Consider the following 20,918-nt stretch of genomic DNA (forward strand, 5'->3'; position numbering starts at 1 on the left):
ACGTGTGTGCCAAGGAAATCCCACGAGGCGGAAAGCACCAAAAACATTTAAATACCACCAACCTCATCAGACATTTGAAGGTTAGTCACGCTATGGTTTAAGTTGTGCCTCTAAGAGAGGGAGTGGAATATGTTGCACATGTTTCCTGTCAATAAACAGTTGTCAATTCATGATACTTCGTCATTTCTTCATTTTAATACTTAATATACATTGTTGTTAAGAATAGTTAAATAAATAAATAATGCTACATGATAAATAGAAGGCTTCAAATAGACCCCGTGATCGGTGATCGGTGATCGGTATCGGACGATACTGCTTCCAGTGATCAGTAATTGGTGATCGGCCCCAAAAATCCTGATCGAAGCACGCTTAATATATATTATCATACCAAAAAAATCCCACATTCAACTACAGCATGAACTACAAAGTGGATAACTATAAAGTGGATTAAATACTGCTATTGCTTAAATTAACAAACCTGGTTCTTCTATTATATAATTTAAATGGAGTAATCATCAGCATCTGGAATGAGAAGTCTGATTAATAGCATTTGTGCTTTTCCATAGTTTTAATCACTCCTTGATCAGTTCAAGTACCTGGGAAAGGACAACATCTGAATTAAGATTATCTTCATGTTAATCAATGCCAACTGACTACTGATTTTGAACTTTAAAAAAAAGACATGCAGATAAAAGGTTAAGCTTTCGTAGAGCCAAATTTTACAAGGCATTAACGCAAGATGAAGGAGACCCTGCATATTTCATGGTGACACACGGTCCTACGAAACACCCCTATAATTTTGAATCCATTTTGAGGTGATACATTATGCAAATTGCGGTGTATCTCAAAAGCACAGTTGCAGGCTTAACACCAGACACAGGCGTGGGACTGAAACAGTTCATGGACACTCCATCAAAATGGCACTAAATCAAAATAAATTGCCTGTCAGCCCGGCTGCCACATTCAATTACAACAGGGGGAAATAAATAAATAAATCCCAATGTGGTTTACTTGAAAAACATCTCAAAGACCTAAACTATTTCAGCCTCTGGAATAGCATCACAGACAGCCACTTACACAATTACAAATGAGTTGAAAGACAGGTTAATAATCAAGGTCTCTGTTTTTCCCCCTTTCTTGACAAAATGCTTTAATCCACCTGTAGGCACAGTTTCAGGAGGGGAGGGGGAAATAAATAATTAAATAAAGGCTTCTGAGATGTTGGGCCCATTTGCTCCTCAATTCAATTAGAGTGTCTCAGGTGCTCAATTTCTAATTTCCTCATATAAATTCTCTTTAATTTACCTGGAATTACAAAAACAAGCATGTAATTCAACAGTCTACAAACACACAGCACATTGTATAATAACTGAAATCCCAAATCACTTCACCAAAAAGTCCAAGACGAACTAGCAAATTGTACAGTGGCCCTCTTTGAATCAGAATGCTAGTGTGAGGCATCAGACAGACCAGCTTTTATGATCATTTTTAAAAGCTTCTCTCATAAAAGTTAAATAACAAAAGGCTAATTCTAAAAGAGGTGCATTAGCCAAGATTAAATTATCAAAATACCAGTTCTGTCTCTCATCTTTGGTATGATTGTTTCTTATTATGTTGGCTGTTAATGCCACCATTTCTCCCTTTCTTTCACTGTAAAGTTTTTTCTTGTTTGTTGTTAAAGGTTTACTAATGAGTAAAGACAGAACACATGTTTATTAGTGTATAAGTGTAACATACATATGGCAAGCCAAATTATAATTTAAATATATTTTTAAATGATGTAGAGATATCTGCAAGCCATTTACAGATATCTAAATAAGGTGCAAAATGATTTGCAGATATCTCAAAATGATTTGAAGTTATCTTTAAATTATTTGAAGATGTCTTGAAATCATTTATAGATATCTGCAAATCACTTCAAGGTACCTTCAAATGCCTTCCTGCATGTTGGCTGAGATTATCACTCCCTGCTTCCTCATTGAGTTACATAGAAATGAATGAACAAGTTAACAGGAAGTGATAATCTTGGGCTACATACAGGAAGTGATTTGAAGATATCTTGAAATGATTTAGAGATATCTCTGAATAATCAGGAAGTCATTTGCAGATATCTCTAAATGATTTGCAGATATCGCTAAATGATTTCAAGATATCTCTAAATGTACTTTTAAATTAGATATCTTTAAATGATTTGCAGACATCTTTAAATTATTTAGAGATATCCTGAAATATTTGAAGATGTCTGGAATTATTTGAAGATATCTCGAAATATTTGAAGAGATCTCTAAATTAATTGAAGATATCTCTAAATGATAATTTGGCTTGCTATACATACATCTTATCTATTCACACACAATGTTTACAAACGCCCAATAAATGATCAATTAAAGTTTATCAGTTGAATTTAAACTACATCTTACTCATGCTTAAGCTGATTACAAACATTGACAAATCAGGCCCTCTATATATGCAAACAGTATAGATTGTATGGATTATATATTATAAAAGCAATAATAAAAAAACTAAAGTATGTATGTTTAGTCAATGTACAATGTGTATTAATATCACTGAAAGTCTTGATGCTCCTCCAGAAGGGGGCTTTATCTCTATTACATTATTTATAGTATTGTTTAACTTGAGGCTGCCCCACTGTTATCTTTCACATTGTCTACTGTGCAACCTGAAAGCAAAGGTTGCCAATAGTGCCTGCCCTCAGCTTCACTGGGGCCAAATGAGCCTTGATCACTGTAATTCTTATGACTGATGGCTCAAGCCAGCCACCTCCGGCAAATTGGTTCTTTTGATATTATTGATGACACTTCATGTTAGACTAATATAACCTGGAGAGTGACCTGAATCTCAAGAATCTGATAAACCTCTACAGTACCCGGGCCTTTCACTCAGAAAAGGAAGCATACTGACCCTCTCTCATGCATCCCTGCTTCTTCCCCTTAAATCATGATCCTGCTGCAAAGCCCACAGACCCCCCGAGAGTCCTCCAGGCTTCTTCCAAAATGTATGCTTTCAGGTGGGTTTACATCTCTCTTTGGTCATGGTGTAAATAATAGAATAGAATAACCTAGAGTTCATGGTTTGCTTTTAATGTAATCTTAATGTAATCCTCACCAGATCCCACCTCCACAGGAGGACAGAACTTTGATGCACAGAATAGCTCCAGCTTAGTATTGTTTTTTGTTTTTTTAAAAGAGTTTACAGACAGACATTAATATGATTTCAATTTTTTTTTTCTGACTTAATGTGGTGCAAAATTGCCCAAGAGCAGGTGAAAGAAGAACAAGTCAAGAACATTGCAACAGGAGTAGCGTCAATATCTCAATCAAAAAATCAGGTCCAAATCCTGATCTTTCCTAAATACTTATTATTGAAATTTAGAGATATGGTGTACACTGAATGTGTTATGATCTACAAAGGAACCTCATATACATCCAGCAATAGCCTGCAGCAGCTTTGTCCTCAATGTCTCTAATCTAAGTGATGAGTGCTATCCTTGATCCTAACAGAGCGAATAGGTGATGCTAAATAGAGCAGCCTCTCGTCCTTTGAAAATCTCAAACCATTTGGCAAATTACTAACATTACTGGTAAGAGTCATCGTCAAGGGCAGAAATAATCTCACAATTCATCATCTTAAAAACGTATATAATAATAATGGACTGTTTGCTGGAGGTCATCCTGATCTTCCAGCAACAGACCTTCACCGTTCCTGAGGCGCACTACTGGACGCAGTCATGTCTTCGGATCAAACAGGCAGATTACTGGATTACCGGTGTCATCCCACTGTATGATGGATGCATTGTCACTCAATGTCATACATGTCACTGCTACATACAACTGGAGGACAACAAAGGGGCTTACAAACACAGATACCCTATCGAGCACCATCACAAACAGCTTGCAAAGCCATTTACAGAACTCAAGCAATGAGTCGATAATGCCGCAAAGAAAAACCCATTTCATTTCCCAATCCGCAGGCAAAAATCATCAATATTGGTATGGTATTATGGTGACAGTTTTCGAGAGAAAATGCTACAGCTGCCATACTGGATATTATTGTACCAGCTGATAGTAATTATGTGAAGAAGAAAAAATGCAGGATCTGTCTGCTCCTAGCATCTGTCATCTTCTAACTATATTTCCCCGAGCTGTTTGTTTTTCACAAAACCTCAGAGTTGCTGGGTATAGCGAGGGAATTTTGAAAAAAAAAAAAAACATAAAAAGCCGAAGTAAATAAAACACCAAAGCAAATAAATCTGCATACAATGGCATTCATTCATACCCAAATACATTGAGAATTGCAGTGCAGATCCACACTATATTCCAAACTGTCAGATTTTACATAGTGATAAACCTTCTGAGTGATATTTTAATATGCCTTTAGTTAAATACAGTACTCACACACTATCACAATTAAGATAATAAGATATACATTGATTGAAACTTTAATATGTATGTCTTTGCTTTTTTAACAATAAATCTAGCTGACGTTTTTATGAGCATCAACAAACAAACATGGCTTGTTCTACTCAATTTAAACTTCTCATACATTTCATATATTATTCCAAACACACATGTTCACCAAACAAACTAACAAACAAATCAAAAATGCATTTTCTAGAGTCTGGAAAAGTTACTGAAACGTTTTGCAAAACTTAGCCACCATTTTCACTCTACACCTTCATTTTTCATAGTTTGTTTGGGTTTTTTTTTTTGGGGGGGGGGGTGTGAAACACACTTACATGTTCCAGCAGGGCTTTTCATATTGTCAGGCTTCAGCTACATGTGCAGAGCAGATTGGCAGCGTTATTCGTTCTGTAGCGCAGATTTCCGATCAGCGCTGAATTGCGGAAATGTGCGCTACACGAACCCAGCCACTGAAAAATAGGCTGGCTGAACAGGCTGTCTGTCCTCGTTATTCCCTGCATACGACTGGAAACACACCTGCATTAGAATGTGAAAAGGGTGTAAGAAAGTGAAACTCAAATTTTAAAGAAAGTCCAAAATGACCTCCATGTATAAGATTTAGTTTTTGTTATATATTTGTTTGGTTGTTTGTAGTTTTGGAAAATATTGAGAATGCAGATGTGCGGAGGATATAGACTTATCTGGCCATATTCATATTCTTGCTTTTGTGACATCACACGTTGTTATGGCCTAGCATTGGTGCTTGTTTCTGTAGGTTTTAAGTGAAGTTGTATCTGTTTGTTGTTGTTGTTTTGTAAAGAAAGCCACTTTGAAGAAAAAGCAAGTAAGAGAGAGTGAACCAGGGGTTTGTAGTCACACCTAAATCAACATTTTGCCCTGCTTTCTTTTTCTGTGGAACCTGGTTAACCATGCAATAGGGGTTCTGTTCTGTGTCCAATTATACCGTGTATATAAAAGCAGTGTATTATTCATTTAAATCAATCAGTCAAAACCCTTATTGATCCAGAGCTCAGTGTAACATTTTTACTTATAATCACTTCAACAGGCTATACATAAATAATAAACCACACCACACAGTTAACAGGCACTGCAAAAATACAGTGTCACTGTATTTAAAGCAAGCCTATTACATTACAAAACCCTATATATATATATATATATATATATATATATATATATATGCTGATCCATCCAGACATTAAACAAAAATGACCTTATGAATATTTCTCCCAATTTAACTTTAAGGATGATTAGTCAACATCTTCTCTTACAGGAAACTAATTTAATAAGTACAATAGAGCAGATGTCTCCAGTTAATGTTATAGCCTTTTGCACAACTTAAGAAAAAGAAAAAACAGTTCAGAAGGTTGTGAAGGAGACTTCACCACTGTGAAATGTACCCTGTGCAATCTAATCCATAGGGTCTAGAGGGCAGGTAATGAAAATTAATTAATTCAAATATAGCTCCCAATATCAGACATGGCATATCGAGTTTAATTATTTTTATAGCTATTTTAGACATATCTATGTAATCTATGGCTGTACAGTAATGCTAAGTTGAAAAGAAAAAATATATAATTGGAATTTAGCTTTTCTTGATTACTTCCCATTAGAAGTGCACCACTGCACAACTGGACAGAAGCTTGCAAAAGGGTACTTGTGATCCTTTGAAAGTTCGTTCTTATTATCCAAGAAAGGGTTTTTCCCTGTGGAAATCAGAGGATAAGATGGAGCCTGTACTTCCAACATCGGCATCTATTATATATATATATATATATATATATATATATGACTTTATGGATAAAATCTAAATAACCTGAAGTCTTTAGTGCCATAACAATGGCAAATATTCCCCTTGGCTCTTGTGTGTTCACTCTTAAGTGTCTACTCGAGTGATAGGCACAAAACAGGAATCACTGAGATTGGCCAGGCTCTCTGGAGATCCTAGCTGTCTGGAATTAGCCTGGCTTGTTTGTTTTATGTGCTGCAATATAAACTGTCTGTGATATCGACTGGCATATATGGAACACAGTGAAAAAAACCCTGAAACAAGTTCAGTTCCTCTTGATTCCTTGTACTGCTCAATAACGTTTGACATGATTAGTTCTGAAAAGGATAGGATACTTTATATATACTTTATATAACCTGTCCCCCTCAACCCACCTTTTGTGAAGGCTATGAGTCATGTAAAATCTGTTGTTTTTTCATCCAGCTTATTTCTGTTTTATTTCACCAGTTTATTTCTTTCTTTATTGTGTTTCATCTTGATTGCCGCTGACAACTCAAACTCTCTCGTCTCAGATCTCCTCAAATGCTCAGTCACTATTCATCTTCAAACAAGCAAGAGTTATCACCGAATAAGCCAGGAGCTGCAATTCTGCAATCAGAAATCCTAATTCTTGGCAGCCTGTGCTCTAGTATAACTCATACTTGTTTTGCTTAAGTACAGCACCCATTCAACCCTCACAGGGAAATCCTTCCTTGATTACAGACTTCAAACCACCAAAGAAAATAAATCAGTTCGAAACGGCTGTCTGAAAAACGTGGGTGACATAAATGACAGATAAAATAGACTGTTTTTCTTGCAACTGAGGTTTTGTTTTTAAATATACACTTGGACTTCCCGGTGCTGTGATTTGATGAAAGATTAATGGCATGAGAGAGAGAGAGAGAGGGAGTGAGAGCAGAGAGAAGAGGACAATCCCTTTTTCCTTTTGAAGAGGGTCACTTGGTCACAGAGTCTGTCACTCTTCCTCACCTCAAAGCCTTTCAAGCACAACCCGGAGAAGCCTGATTAAAGCAGCTGTATTTCAGCGCCGATAATTATTTTCCAGGCTGAGCACGAGGTAGCCGGTGCATTCCTGCTGGTCTGAAGACCCTCAAGGTTGTTAGTGCTTTGTGTTATTCTCAAGCTTCCCCTCTTTTTTTTGCTTCTGCCGGCTTCTGTTTAAACCCGCCAACCTAAACCTCTTACCCTAATTTGGAATAGCCCTGCCCTCAAGTGACAGGCAGCTCCAGTTAGGCAGGCAGACGAGCAGGCAGGCAGACAGGAACAGCACTCTCACTCGCTGACTCTGAACTCGCTGAGAGAGAAGATCCGTTCAGCAAGTGAGCAGATCCTGAGAGTCAGCACTGAGCAAGACAAGCAGAGTGCAGTAATTACCAAAGGATATTTTAATGAAAAGCTGGATTATGAGGATTTGAAGAGCAATCGTCGAATATTGAAAAGCCCCTGGATTAGTGGCTTTTTTTTCTCCCCCCCTTCTTCTTCCAGTTTTCCTGACACAATGGGAATAGACCGGCGTCAGAGAGCTTCTCTGGCTCTCACCTTAAACTTTATCGCCCTCATCTTCGCCATCTCTGCCCTGAGCACGAGCTACTGGTGCGAGGGGACCAGGAAAGTGGTCAAGCCCTTTTGCAAAGGACCTGTGACTCTCAAGCAGAGGTACTGTATCAGGTTCAACAGCTCCAACATCAACGACAGCCGGCTCGTCCAGTACATCTGGGAAACTGGGGACGACAAGTTCTTAATGAGACACTTCCACACCGGCATCTGGTTCTCCTGCGAGGAAAACATCAACGGGATAGGTAAGTCAGCCCAGACACCTGGAAGGGACGCAGATACATTCCCTCACTACGCACAACAGGAAACTTCAGTGTTGTCTTTTCTTAGTTGGCAGAGTGTTTTCCACAGAAGATAAACAAAAAGCTTTATTTTATTTTCTGTTGTTGATTTGTTGTGTAGTCGTCTGTTTCAGCATCAGAATTGACCCATGCTGCTTTATGGAGGAGGTTCTATCATTATTTTCTTTCAGTTTTTATAATATGTAAACATTTTTACAACATTTTTACAATATGGACAGTTTTTACTGAATAACAAATAGTTTCTTATTATTAGTAGTAGTCATAGTAGTAGAAGTAATATTATTACAATTAATAGTAGTAGTATTACTGTTACTATTATTATTAATAATAAATAATAATAGTATGACGATGGTGAATTTATATATTTTGTGCTGATCTCACCTTATAAAATGCTGATGACAACTACGGATTTTACTGAGACTTGCAATTTGTTTTTAATTTTGTGAGCTCAGCAATGATAAATTATGTATATCTGTTCCCCTAAGTATTGAAAGAAACTCATTAAATGCATGAAGCCTTCTTGATAACATATGCCATTAACTTTGCATGATTACACAGTGGTTATTGTTACTATTACTTCTACTACTACTATTTATTTATTTTAAAGAATGTTTAGGTTGTATGTATTATAGTGGAACTCATCCAAGCATCTAAGGAAAAAGACAATGTACAGAATTTAATCAAAACCGCCAAGCATGTCCTGGAATGAAATCCTATAGAAAACTCATATTGGATTATGGTGCGCAATATCAGGATTTACAGTATTTTATTTTACAGGGGTTTTAAGAAATTGTGTGCACAGACAGGAGACCAATAGGATAACTATAATATCAAACTAATCTGGAGTATACACAGCCAGAAACAAATCGGTGGTTAAATAAAGTGTGAATTCAATTTTTTTTTTCTCTTATTCATATAAATAATAAAATAAAGATGACTTTCTGTAAGAAGAGTCAAATTCTACAGATAGCAACAGTTACTAAGATAGTTGAATTACCTGGGTGTCATTTCATAGTTGTCTGACTTACCTAGAGTGAATCAGAATAGGTTGTAAAACCTTCCTATCATGTTTGATGCTGTAATGTCATTGACCATTCTTTTATTTCATGTTATGTTTCCGATTTAATTCCCTTCAGTATTTTATTTAAGTTTAATTTTATTTATTCGATGTATTTACGAAGATACGTATGTATATATTCCAGGAAAATAAACATACTGCTTTGGAATTGTACCATACAGTCTATATTGCTTTATGTGCTTTATGTGTAAAATGGCATCACTGCGTCTGGAAACAGTTGTAATTTGTCTGGAGACATGACTTATACAGCTCTTTAAAAGGCAAAAGTTATGAGAAGCTTATTCCTCTATAAGTACCAGCAACAGAGATAGGTCATATGAAAACAGCTGTGCAATAAAGAATTTGACTTCACCGTAATATTGATCAAATTCATGGCTGATAATACACATCACAGCGTAAAACCCATACAAAGAAATAAGTGTTTTATTAGTTGTGAAAACCACACAGGTTTAATATGAGCCAAAATATAACAGGCACTCCTACTTTGTGAATGGAACACTTTACCGTTTACATATAACTGAGACAGCTTTCTATAGTGAGAACTGTTAACAGATGAACATAAGATAAACTAAATGTAGCCAAAATATCTTTAGAAATATGAGGAATATGAATCACATGTAGTAAAACCCTATATAGTTGTTTGCATCCTATACATCACACAAAAGGAGGGGATATACAGGAGATTATAATACCTCAACTTCACAATTAAAGACTTTAATACAGTGAACAGGTGGCACTGGAACATGAGGGGAAACGCTGAACACAAGCACATCCCACAGTTTTCCAACATCAATGTCAAGTGCTTATTGCGGTGATGTTGAGGGACTGAGCCTGATGGTGTTTATTTTTATTTTGCAGGAGAGAGCTGTAGAAGTTTTCTTAACATCGCACCTTCGCACGAGAGAGGTGGGTATTTCTCCGACCTTTGTATTTGAAAACAACCTCCATGTCATTTTTCCCAATATTCCCTGGGAATACCTTCTACAAACTCAAAAGAAAATGAGCTAGACTAAGTATAAATCTCTCCCAAATAGAACATGTCTATTGTTTTTTAATAATATATTGAATTTCCACTAGTAAGGTTCCTCTGTTTAAATCCAGTACTGCTAAAGACCTTTGCCTGGATTTCCTGATCTTCGTGTAGTTTCAGCTAGGTAATCGCAGAGCCTCCACTGAATCTGAGCTGTTTAAACATTGGTCTTTTATGAAAACGAAGGCTTGTGTGCCTATGACTTATTTCAAAATGCATTAAACTTTTCCTGTTGTTGACTTTAATCTGACCAATTTCTGGCACTGGCATTTGAAGGGGATTCTGAATTTTATTCGCCGCAATTTGGAAACATTTCCTTTGATTGTTAAAGGCTGTCCAGACATGTTGAAAATGCTGCAGTTTCTTTTTTTTTTAATGTCTAGAACCACTAAGGAATAATCTGTGCTCTGAGCAGAATTCATGTACATGATTACTTGCCTGGAAATCTATGTCACATTTTTATTTTTCAGCTACCTCCTCCCCCCAATGTATGAAATGAAATAATATCCCTGAAAATATGATGGAAGTCAAAATCTTAGAGGTTGCCTTCTGATTAATATTATGGTTTTAAAACTGGGAAGAATAGATCTGTGTTTGTAATACATTTTAAATGAACTATCTGTAATGCAGAATCCTAAAATCCACACATTGTCTCTTGTTTTAAGAACCATCAACTCTCTTAAGAAATATTACAGCTGTTTTGCATCTTCTTCTGGGTTTGTAACAGTTTTCTGTTATTGCATCAAAATAAATTTAGTCTGAAAAGCTTATTGTTCAGGGAAGGTTAATCCATTACAGAAAACCAGATCTCTGGGGAAAGCCATCACTAATAAGTGACACGTTTGTGCAGATGAGCTTTACCAAACAAACATGTTGCTCATAATTGTTTTACCATTTTAAGAGGGCTGCTTTTTACACATAAAAAGAGCTTTGCTGATTTTAATAAGCAAGGTAGTGCTGCTGGGAAGGTTGTGGATCAATGTTTTGAGGACAAATAAAAACATAAAATGCTTTTTATGCAAGGATGGGAAACTGTTTTTGCAACCTGCCAACAAAATGTATTAGAAAATGTGCTGCAGTTAAACTGTCTTGAGCACATGTAGAGGAGAATCTCATTTGAAGATACATTTATTATATATGATCAAAACGGGTTTCTTTTCAGGAGACTTTGCACAGTTTGATTAAAGAATTTTGTGCAAACCTCTGTCTCGAATACGGGAATTGCAAAATGTTTTGGAAATGTAAGAAACTCCAAGAGATCATTTTTCTTTGTTAATTTTTTGGGGACATGTGACCAAGCCCAGAAATTAACCCTTTTCTAAGATGCATGGGAAGAATACAATTTTGTCTTCCACACCCCTTATAATCCAAAGTAAGTGTGGTGGTAAAGGAATATGCATGCCCATATTTGCAGATTTATAGAATGTTAAAACAAGACTAAGAAGGTACAACATCAAAATGCACCCTTTAAACCTCTTGAGGAACTATCACCTCCCACTGCAATCATTTCAGGGGCTTTTAAACTAAAAAGGCAAGCTTATTGGAGTGCTGTAATGACAATTAATCTTAAGCTTGTCACATTTGCCATTCCCTCCCAGAATGTCAAAGTTGAAGAGGTCAAATCAAGTGTATGGGGGGCCTATCACAATGCAAATGGCACACAGCCACGTGACTTCAGACAATTTCACTGCTGGGACTACAGCTGGGATATACAGAATATCTACAGCAAAACCATTGTCTGATCTGGATAAGACTTGAAACTGCATGCAGCCCAAAATAGAAAACACTGATGAAAACAGGTCTTCCTTATATTGAGGTGAGCTCTTGATGAGGTTCATGGTCCACTGTGGCAGAGACCTAAGGTTGCCCAGAATATAAAATACATTTTGGATACAGAATACATTTTATCTAAACCCTTTGAAAGTAGTTTATTAATATCCCCAAACAAGATTTTCTCTGAAAGGAAATGTAATGCTTACTGGAATGAAAAGGTAATTGTTCGTTGTTATAGAATGTTTCACAATTTTTGGTGCTGATAATTGAAAATCACCTACTTTGTTCCTCCTTCCCCTTCTTTTAGAAGATGCATTAAAAGAAATGAATGTGAATAAAACTTGGCATTATGATCCAATCTGAATTCTCATGCAAAACTGTGCAATGACAAACTGAGCAGGAATGAGTAAAGTTATAGGCCTCTGATTTTTCAGCCGTGATTTGCAAATGTAATGTATTCATAAATTACATTGTATCTCCCAGAAGTAACTCACGATTATTAAATATTGATTTCAAAACATATAAATTAATAATCACATTATTAATACATTCAGGAAGGCTTCGTACATTTTCTTTATGGACCAAGATCAGACCACATCTCAGCATTAGTTCAGCTTGGCCAGTGTTTCATTTATAAGGATTATAATTCATCCTTCCAAATGTTCAAGAGAGGAATCGAGTGAGACAGACATGCCTATCTGGGTCTTTTGAAAAAGGTAAGATAATGCATTTCCTTTCTTAACAATTCACTCTGAAGTGAGCATATGTAAAATTTCTCAATATTCATTACTACAGTGTGCTTGCATGGACCATTTCATAAGCACACAAGTGGCACACAAGTCCCTGACCCCACCTCTTTGTACCATGTTTGATGCTTTTTGTAGTTTTGCTTGTTTCACTGTCAGATGGCAGCCTTTCAGTTATCATTAATCACTGCCTACCAATGAGCTCCCTGATACGATTAATAGATCCCTTCAACGATGCTCTACCAGTGATAGATCTGTATATTCTACTACAGCAACTACTACCCTTAACCTGATTCCTAGTGTTGTGTGGTCGTTGCTCCCTCATTTCGTCAGCTGGAGACCATGAAAACACCCTACAAAATAAAAATGAGAGGCCATGTTAAATAAATGGCTGCATTGAGCTCATAGCTGTACTGTATTGTCTGTTTACAGTTATAGTTTTGCAATTTTTCTTTCCCTTTTTTGGGGTGAAAAATACAACAAAAAAAGTCTTCTGCCAGTTTGTCTGTACATTTCCCTTTGTTTGCATTCAAATTGGTGCACTTAATTTCATTTTTGATTTACATATTCTCAATTAATTTTCTTGAATTATACTAATCTGTCATGTAACTCCAACTTGCCTTCAGTTTGTAAGTCAAAGAAGGGATTTAAGGTTGTCTTAACCACCTGTTCCTCAGTGAACGTTACGCTCCGATTCCCTCAGAAGGGTGGCCGCTAATTAGTGTTGTACATGTTGTCAAGGGTGCAAAAAAATACTTTACATAACAGGCAGAAGACAGCGAGGGGTGGGTTTGATAGTCTAGTTGACAAACTCTCCAAAATATTCAATACAAAAGTGTGGCAGCACATCAGTTACAGGTTTTGCCTTGGGAGTATCACTAAATGATATATCATCATGCAAAATATTACTATTCATATTTATAAAATGATAATTCCTCAATTTGCTTTCCTAACTGGTTTATTCTAGCTTTAGTAGAAGTCAGCAACTTGATAAGGAGTTCCACCAAAGCAGTAAACCTTGGGAACTCTATAGATAACACATTTCGAAGATATCACAAAGCATTACCAGTTATAACCTGAGTTAGAAGTGTCTGGGTGCACTCTTGTGGGGTCACCTGGTTTAGTGTGTGTGCTTTTCATTTTCTCAAGCACAGACGAGGAAAAGTTAAGGTCAGTGTATGTGCCCTTCAATCTCCTCTCTTCTTTTCCAGGTGTCCTCTGGCTGTGTATTGTGGCTGAGTGTCTCTATATCATCCTGCTGGTGACGGGTGGGATCCTCATGTCCATAGAGATCTGTCACTACGCTAATGTCATCGACGGGCTCAAACTCAACGCCTTCGCTGCGATATTTACCGTCTTATCAGGTAAGCACCTGCTCTTCGGGAGGGGAGGTTTTCTCTCTCTCGCTTTCTTTCGCTCTCTGCCTTTGAATGTTGACTGTAATTTGTCATTGTTATTGGATTGTAAAAGGTCAGCTTCCTTGTTTTTCCAAGCGCCAATGAAGTGCTCAAATGGAAAGTGGTAACTCTGATCATGTCTTCTCTGTCGATGAGCTCCTTTATTGTCAGGACTTGCTGATTCTGAGTCGAGGCCTTACATTATTCTGCGCTGAAAAGGATGTTTTTTTTTAAATGCTTATCTGTGGTTCTGCGACACAATTTTGTACCTTTAGTTCTTATCAAGTGCAAACTATCCCCATGTGCGTCCTGCTTGTTGTGTCATTATAAATCATTCGTTTTCAGTACAATTCAGAGAACAACCTTCTTCAAAGTGACATGTAAGCTTCTTGGGTGGGACAGGGTGTAGTTTTTGTGTTTGAAATGTTGCCAGGATTATGGATCATTATTAGATATCTTTGGATTCTAGGGTTGGAAACATCATGTTATTCTTTTCCATGACTTAATCATCATGATCGTCACCACCATGTGCATAATGTTTGCAATTCAATCTATATTTCAATTATGTCATTTACCTTACCGTTTTTAAGATGCACCGCTTTAATTAGCTTTAGTACACCTGTAAGTTTGGATTCCCTTTTATTGGATCAGACATCCCTAAAGCAATTCTTGTAAAAGCAATCTGCAGCACTACACGCAAAAACAAATTAAAACTATTTTAATTTGGCAGCTTCTATTCTATACGCCGTCCCCATATAAAGGGGATACTTTCAGACTGGCTGAGGCTTCACTGGCTCTTTCATATTTGAAACCGCGGGGGATTATGTAACTGGAAAGCTCGTTGTTGTTCCATATTGCTTCCAAAAGGAGGAGACATAGATCACAAATGTGAGTGAAGCAAGAAAGACGGATTTCAATGCAACTTAGCGAATATTAATGCATGTATTTTGGCAGGGCTTTCAATTTTATTTTTTAACCAACAGAAAACATTCAAATCTTGCATAATATCTTATATCTTGCTAAAGTGGTACCGATGATTTTCAAAGGAATTCCAATATCTCGTTCTTTCCTCTGGAGCAGGTCAATTTGGCAGTCCTTCAATCATTGTAATATAAATATCTATATTTGCAGCCCTGTGTTCTTGTCTAGACTATATTTGTGTGCATTCATCTAATTCATGTGTTAGACACGTTAAGAGGACCTTCATGAACAACTAGAAACAATTAACTGCCGCATCATAATTTGGTAATTACGCGTGCGTGGTTACAAAATCACTGGTTCAATTAATTGCGGCCTTTCTTTAAATTATTTAGCAATTATAGGCTCCGTACTGATTCAACAAATTATAAATAACAAGCTTAACCAGTTATGTCTGCTGATTGCTCGCCTGGAAAAAAAAATAACTGTTTATTTATATTAAATACACACCTAACCAGGCAGAATGAAGGCCTTCCATTAAACTGTCACCTCTTCTTTAAATAATAATACCAAAGTAACAATTACAATTAAAGGAGGCAACACTTTACAAAAACGAATTGCATTCAGTTTACTATATAGTCGTAACCCTAATGGTCTGCATGCTCTTCTGTGTCTGTCACATTTAGCTCCGTGCCAGACCGGTCCTGGAGGTTTTAGTTCCATGCTCTCAATTGCTTAATTGAACTATTGGTTCAATTAAGCAATTGAGAGCTCAATTGGAATGAAAGCCAGCAATTGAACTTTCTTTACATTTAAAAAAATGCTATTATTATGCATATTTATAGCTAAACAAATAATGAAATACAAAAATAAACGCAAAACTGCAAAGGGGAATAGAACTAGCAGACAAGTGTAATGAATTGCAGGTTATGCGGAGAATTTCGTCTTATCTTAAGAATTTTCATTCTTATTTAAATATCAAAAGCAATATGAAGATTGTGTAGTTTTGTCAGAATTATTTAAATAGTATTTAGCATGCAAAGCTTACCTGTTACTTTAATAACAATGAACCCTTCATGGTTTAGTTTGTGCTACATTATTGGAAGTGAAATACAGAAATATATAATTGCATGCTGTATTTGTATAGGCAGGACATTTTCCGTTGTCATTATCATATATGGGGCGCATTCACTCATAATGAACTTCACGGTGCATTTCAACCTGTTTGTATTTGGAAGTAATTCGGGTTGCACTCATCCGTGCAGCGCGTCTGCCCTCTTGTGGAGAAAAGGTATCAATGCATCTACGCAGTACAGCGCTTTTTACTCCAGTGATCAATGCCATTTAATCTTACACGAGTTTGTTATACAACTCATTAGAAAACAGAAATGAGATCAGCCTTCTATGATGATGTGTTAAACAGGTCGATGAGTGAAAACAAATATAATTGTGTTTTGGATTCCAGAGCTAATAAAATATTCAGTTACATTTAGAGAAATGCACATAAATAAATAAATAAACAAACAAACATACACAGCAAGGTAATAATGTGTCCTTGATAAGTTCTTAGCTGACTTAAGATGTTCCCAGAGAAGGTAACTATAATAAAGGTGAATCAAAGAAAACAGCACAAAAATGTTTTTTCAGTCCTTTTCCCCCTGACCTTCTTCATCTTGTGCTTTGTGCTCCAACTGAGCTCTTAATTGCCTTGGCTTAATGGAACCTTAATCAAATTGTTTTCTAAAGTAGACTTCTCCTTTTTTAATTTATATTCTAAATTTACTCCTTGGTTTTATGAATTACTCTCCTGGAGGCTAGCTGTTTGCAAAATATGTAACAAATAGAACTCTGTCTGCCTCCCCTCAACTTGTTTCAGAACAATTAACCATCTCCTAATCAGCGCTGATATACTTCTGTGGCCAGCTGCTTCAATTTGGTGCTGGGTTAGGGCCAATTTCCAAATTACCAATAGCTTTAAAATAGTTGCTTTTATTAAAAAAGAATGCAAGTTCTGATAAGGCAACTGGCTCAATTAAATAGTTCAATTAGTCTGAGTGGTTAAGATCTCTGTGAGAAGGAAAACAAGAAGACACAGCTCAATCTTGAGAAAACCTGGTATTAATAATAATGAATCACAGCAGGTTTTCAAGACTCATTGATAACAGTCAGAGTGGCGTATGCACTGCACAACTGTTGGTCGAAGATATGCATCTGTGTTTTGGGCATTGAACTCTCCTATTAGCTTGGAGTGAAGCTGACATTTATTAATTTGCCTCAGGCTGCTACAACAAATATGCAGAACAATTTGCAAGGAAAGCTGTTCAAAGTTAATCACATCCTGGACTTGTTTCTCTCGTTCGGTAGGCCTTTTAGGTATGGTTGCACACATGATGTTCACCACAGCTTTCCAGTTAACTGTGAGTCTTGGGCCAGAAGACTGGAGACCCCAGACCTGGGACTATGGCTGGTCATATTGGTAAGACAAGCTTCTTAAATTTGTGTTTCTTCAACTTTCTTTAAATGATGGTGTCAGTGCTCATTGTGTTTTGGGGACATTAGTCTTTGATACACATATTCCTAATTCAGACTTGCCATTAATGACAGTGAATTATCTCACCTGTTCTTTACTGAACCTATAGTCCATCATCTGGTATTTATTGGAGATGGGCAAAAGAAAGTGCTTCATTGCTGGGGTAATTACTTCAATTTCATGCTTCAACGTAAGCTTTATGTCCAGCTTCTGTTAAAAATATTGGGTATTGTGCTGCTTCGCACTGCCTCTCCTGCTCATGCTTCTGCAAATCAATAATCCTGGAAGTGAAATTTCTTTGGCTAAAGCTGGTGTCAGCGAAAAGCAAGAAAGACTGAGTGTTAAGTGTATGGGATTGATCTGAGCACTAACGCAATTGTACAACAGTTGTTAAATGCTCGTTAAAACAAGGAAAAGACAACCCCTTGAAGAACAGACATGCCTGTGCTCTGGGTTTTCCTGACAGGATACCTTAGTGGATATGCTTTCAGACCTCCATGAAAGCTGCTCTGACATCAGCCTCCCTCTCCCACATCTGCAATCTAAAAGAGCTCTTTAAGTACATTTTAAGGTGTTTTTAGAGTCTAAAATGCACGAATGATGTCCTATTATACCCTCCTTTGTTCAGGTAACACTTTAATAGTTTACATGATTTACTCAAAGTCAGGGTGATTTTTGTTTCATGATTTGTTTCATTTTTGTTTAAGGGTGGTTTCTAACAGTATACAATGCAAATGCGTCTTCTTTTGCTCTTTACTTTGAGTTAACAGGATTGAATTTGTGCCCACAAGAATTTGTGCCCACAATGACTGGCTTTTGCCCTCTTCCATGTCCTCGGTTTTATCCTCAGCCTTGCTTGGAGTTCCTTCACCAGTTGCATGGCGTCCTCCGTGACAACAATCAACAGGTACACAAAGACAATCCTGGAGTTCAAGCATAAAAGGAGGAACATTGAGAAAAACCTCAAAGTCAAACAAAAGCTGCTAGACTTCGACTCGCCCGACCAAGTGTGGGATATGTACATCAGCTCTGTCCCCAGCACGGCTGAGGAACTGCTGGATCTGTCCAGCAACGGGCGGAAGCTCTCCAACACGTCCGTCTTCCTGGATCTCAATGACTTGCCAGACCCGCAGGTTGAGGAATATTGCTGAACACTCCTGGTTCATTTCTGGTTGTTCTCACTCAGATATTCTGATTCCATTTTGTCCACCTCTTCCGACAAAACTATAAACAAAAGTATTGCCAATATTCTTATCATGAAGCTACTGAGAAAAACAAAAGTATTACAATTAGGTAGGGTTATTTATTTATTGTTATACACACATTGTGCGTGGAGGCAAATTGCTGTTGTCTTCCTATGCTTGCGGTGTTTTCTGTGCATACTAGTGTGTGTGGGAGTGTGTGTGTGTGTGTGTGTGTGTGTGTGTGTGTTGTTCCGTATTTGCCTTTTCTGACAAAAGCAAAAAATTTAAAATTAAAGGAAATGAAAAAAAAGAAAAGCCAAAAGTCAGCACAAGAGATTTAAGTATATAAAAGTGAACTTCCAAAAATAGAGGCCTACTGAATGGAGAAAAATAAAATGTTTTAGAAATAGTAGAATGTTTCTTAAAAGAAAGAAAAAACGGAATGCATAGTAAGTTTCAAACATTATTCCACTTGGATTTTCTATGCTCAGTATTGAGCTCTTGTATCAGAATGCTTTTCCATTTTTACATTCTGAGGTCCTATTTTCTAGAACGTATTTCTGTAGGTTTGTGTGCAGTGGAAACAAAATGTTCAGTGCCTTTGCCAGGAAACTATTAATTTGTGCTTCTGTTCAAACTTAACATGCATGCCGAATACTGTAAATTTTTAAAGCTAACTATTTAGTTGTTGTTTATTTTGTATGAAATGAAGAATCTTTCTTACTGAACGTTAATGTGGTGACATGGCAGATTGGAAACCTAGCATTTGTATTTGCTGGTGATGGCAATTACAAGATAATCTCTGTGTCATTAAAGACCAAGAAAAAGCTAAAATGACTGGTGACTTGGAGCATTTTTTTGGATCACAAAAAGAAAATCTGTGATAGCTGTATTGTCCTGTTCAAAGAATCAGCATTTGAAATTGTCACATTAGAGAAGCTATCGCTGAATTAGTATATCCATGGCAGAAGGTGAAAAAGCTGTCAGCCTTCTGTAGATTGAGATGGCAAGCAGTCCAACTAATACTCGGCCAATACAAACATTTGTTTCCCATTGAAGTAGCACACGTAATCTGTAATCTCACAACCAGCAAGGGACATATCAACAGGCTTATGTAAAGCATACCTCCATTCACAGCCAGCTGGTGAAAATGGCAGGTATATTTGGATAGATCTGAGTGCAAAACTAAAATAAGGGCAAATTAATTGAAGTTTGGTTCTCAACAGAGTAACTCCCTACACAAAACCACTTTTTGCCCAGTACCCCCAAACCAGAGACATATTTAGCTGAACACCAGTGTCAGATTGATACTCAGTTTGCCTTCTGTTTGCCATCAGCCTCGGAATACAAGCAAAGCATACTACTTACCTTTATAAAAATGTAATTTACTACACCATGAGAAAAACACAGTAAAGTATAGAAAAGCTACAGTGAGAGAAAAAAGTATTTGAGCCCCTGCTGATTTTGTACGTTTGCCCACTGACAAAGAAATGATCAGTCTATAATTTTAATGGTAGGTGTATTTTAACAGTGAGAGACAGAATAAAAATCCAGAAAAATGCATTTCAAAAAAGTTATAAATTGATTTGCATGTTAATGAGGGAAATAAGTATTTGATCCCCTATCAATCAGCAAGATTTCTGGCTCCCAGGTGTCTTTTATACAGGTAACGAGCTGAGATTAGGAGCACTCTCTTAAAGGGACTGCTCCTAATCTCAGCTCGTTAACTGTATAAAAGACGCCTGTCCACAGAAGCAATCAATCAATCAGATTCCAAACTCTCCACCATGGCCAAGACCAAAGGGCTGTCCAAGGATGTCAGGGACAAGATTGTAGACCTACACAAGGCTGGAATGGGCTACAAGACCATCGCCAAGCAGCTTGGTGAGAAGGTGACAACAGTTGGTGCGATTATTCGCAAATGGAAGAAACACAAAATAACTGTCAGTCTCCCTCGGTCTGGGACTCCATGCAAGATCTCACCTCGTGGAGTTTCAATGATCATGAGAATGGTGAGGAATCAGCCCAGAACTACACGGGAGGATCTTGTTAATGATCTCAAGGCAGCTGGGACCATAGTCACCAAGAAAACAATTGGTAACACACTATGCCGTGAAGGACTGAAATCCTGCAGCGCCCGCAAGGCCCCCTGCTCAAGAAAGCACATGTACAGGC

At 37.1% G+C, this 20,918-nt stretch overlaps 1 protein-coding gene across 1 annotated transcript; it reads left to right on the plus strand.

The window, feature by feature from the left end:
• The first annotated feature begins 7,228 nt into the window (after positions 1-7,228).
• On the plus strand, positions 7,229-19,580 carry gsg1l2b (gsg1-like 2b). Its single transcript, XM_066704717.1, has 5 exons — positions 7,229-8,030; positions 10,024-10,071; positions 13,926-14,078; positions 17,394-17,505; positions 18,410-19,580. Exons 1-5 carry the CDS (start codon positions 7,730-7,732, stop codon positions 18,708-18,710), a joined length of 915 nt encoding a protein of 304 aa, XP_066560814.1. The 5' UTR covers positions 7,229-7,729; the 3' UTR covers positions 18,711-19,580.
• Positions 19,581-20,918: the final 1,338 nt, after the last annotated feature.

The sequence above is a fragment of the Amia ocellicauda genome, chromosome 5 (genome assembly GCF_036373705.1).
Source record: "Amia ocellicauda isolate fAmiCal2 chromosome 5, fAmiCal2.hap1, whole genome shotgun sequence".
Classification (NCBI taxonomy): Eukaryota; Metazoa; Chordata; class Actinopteri; order Amiiformes; family Amiidae; genus Amia; species Amia ocellicauda.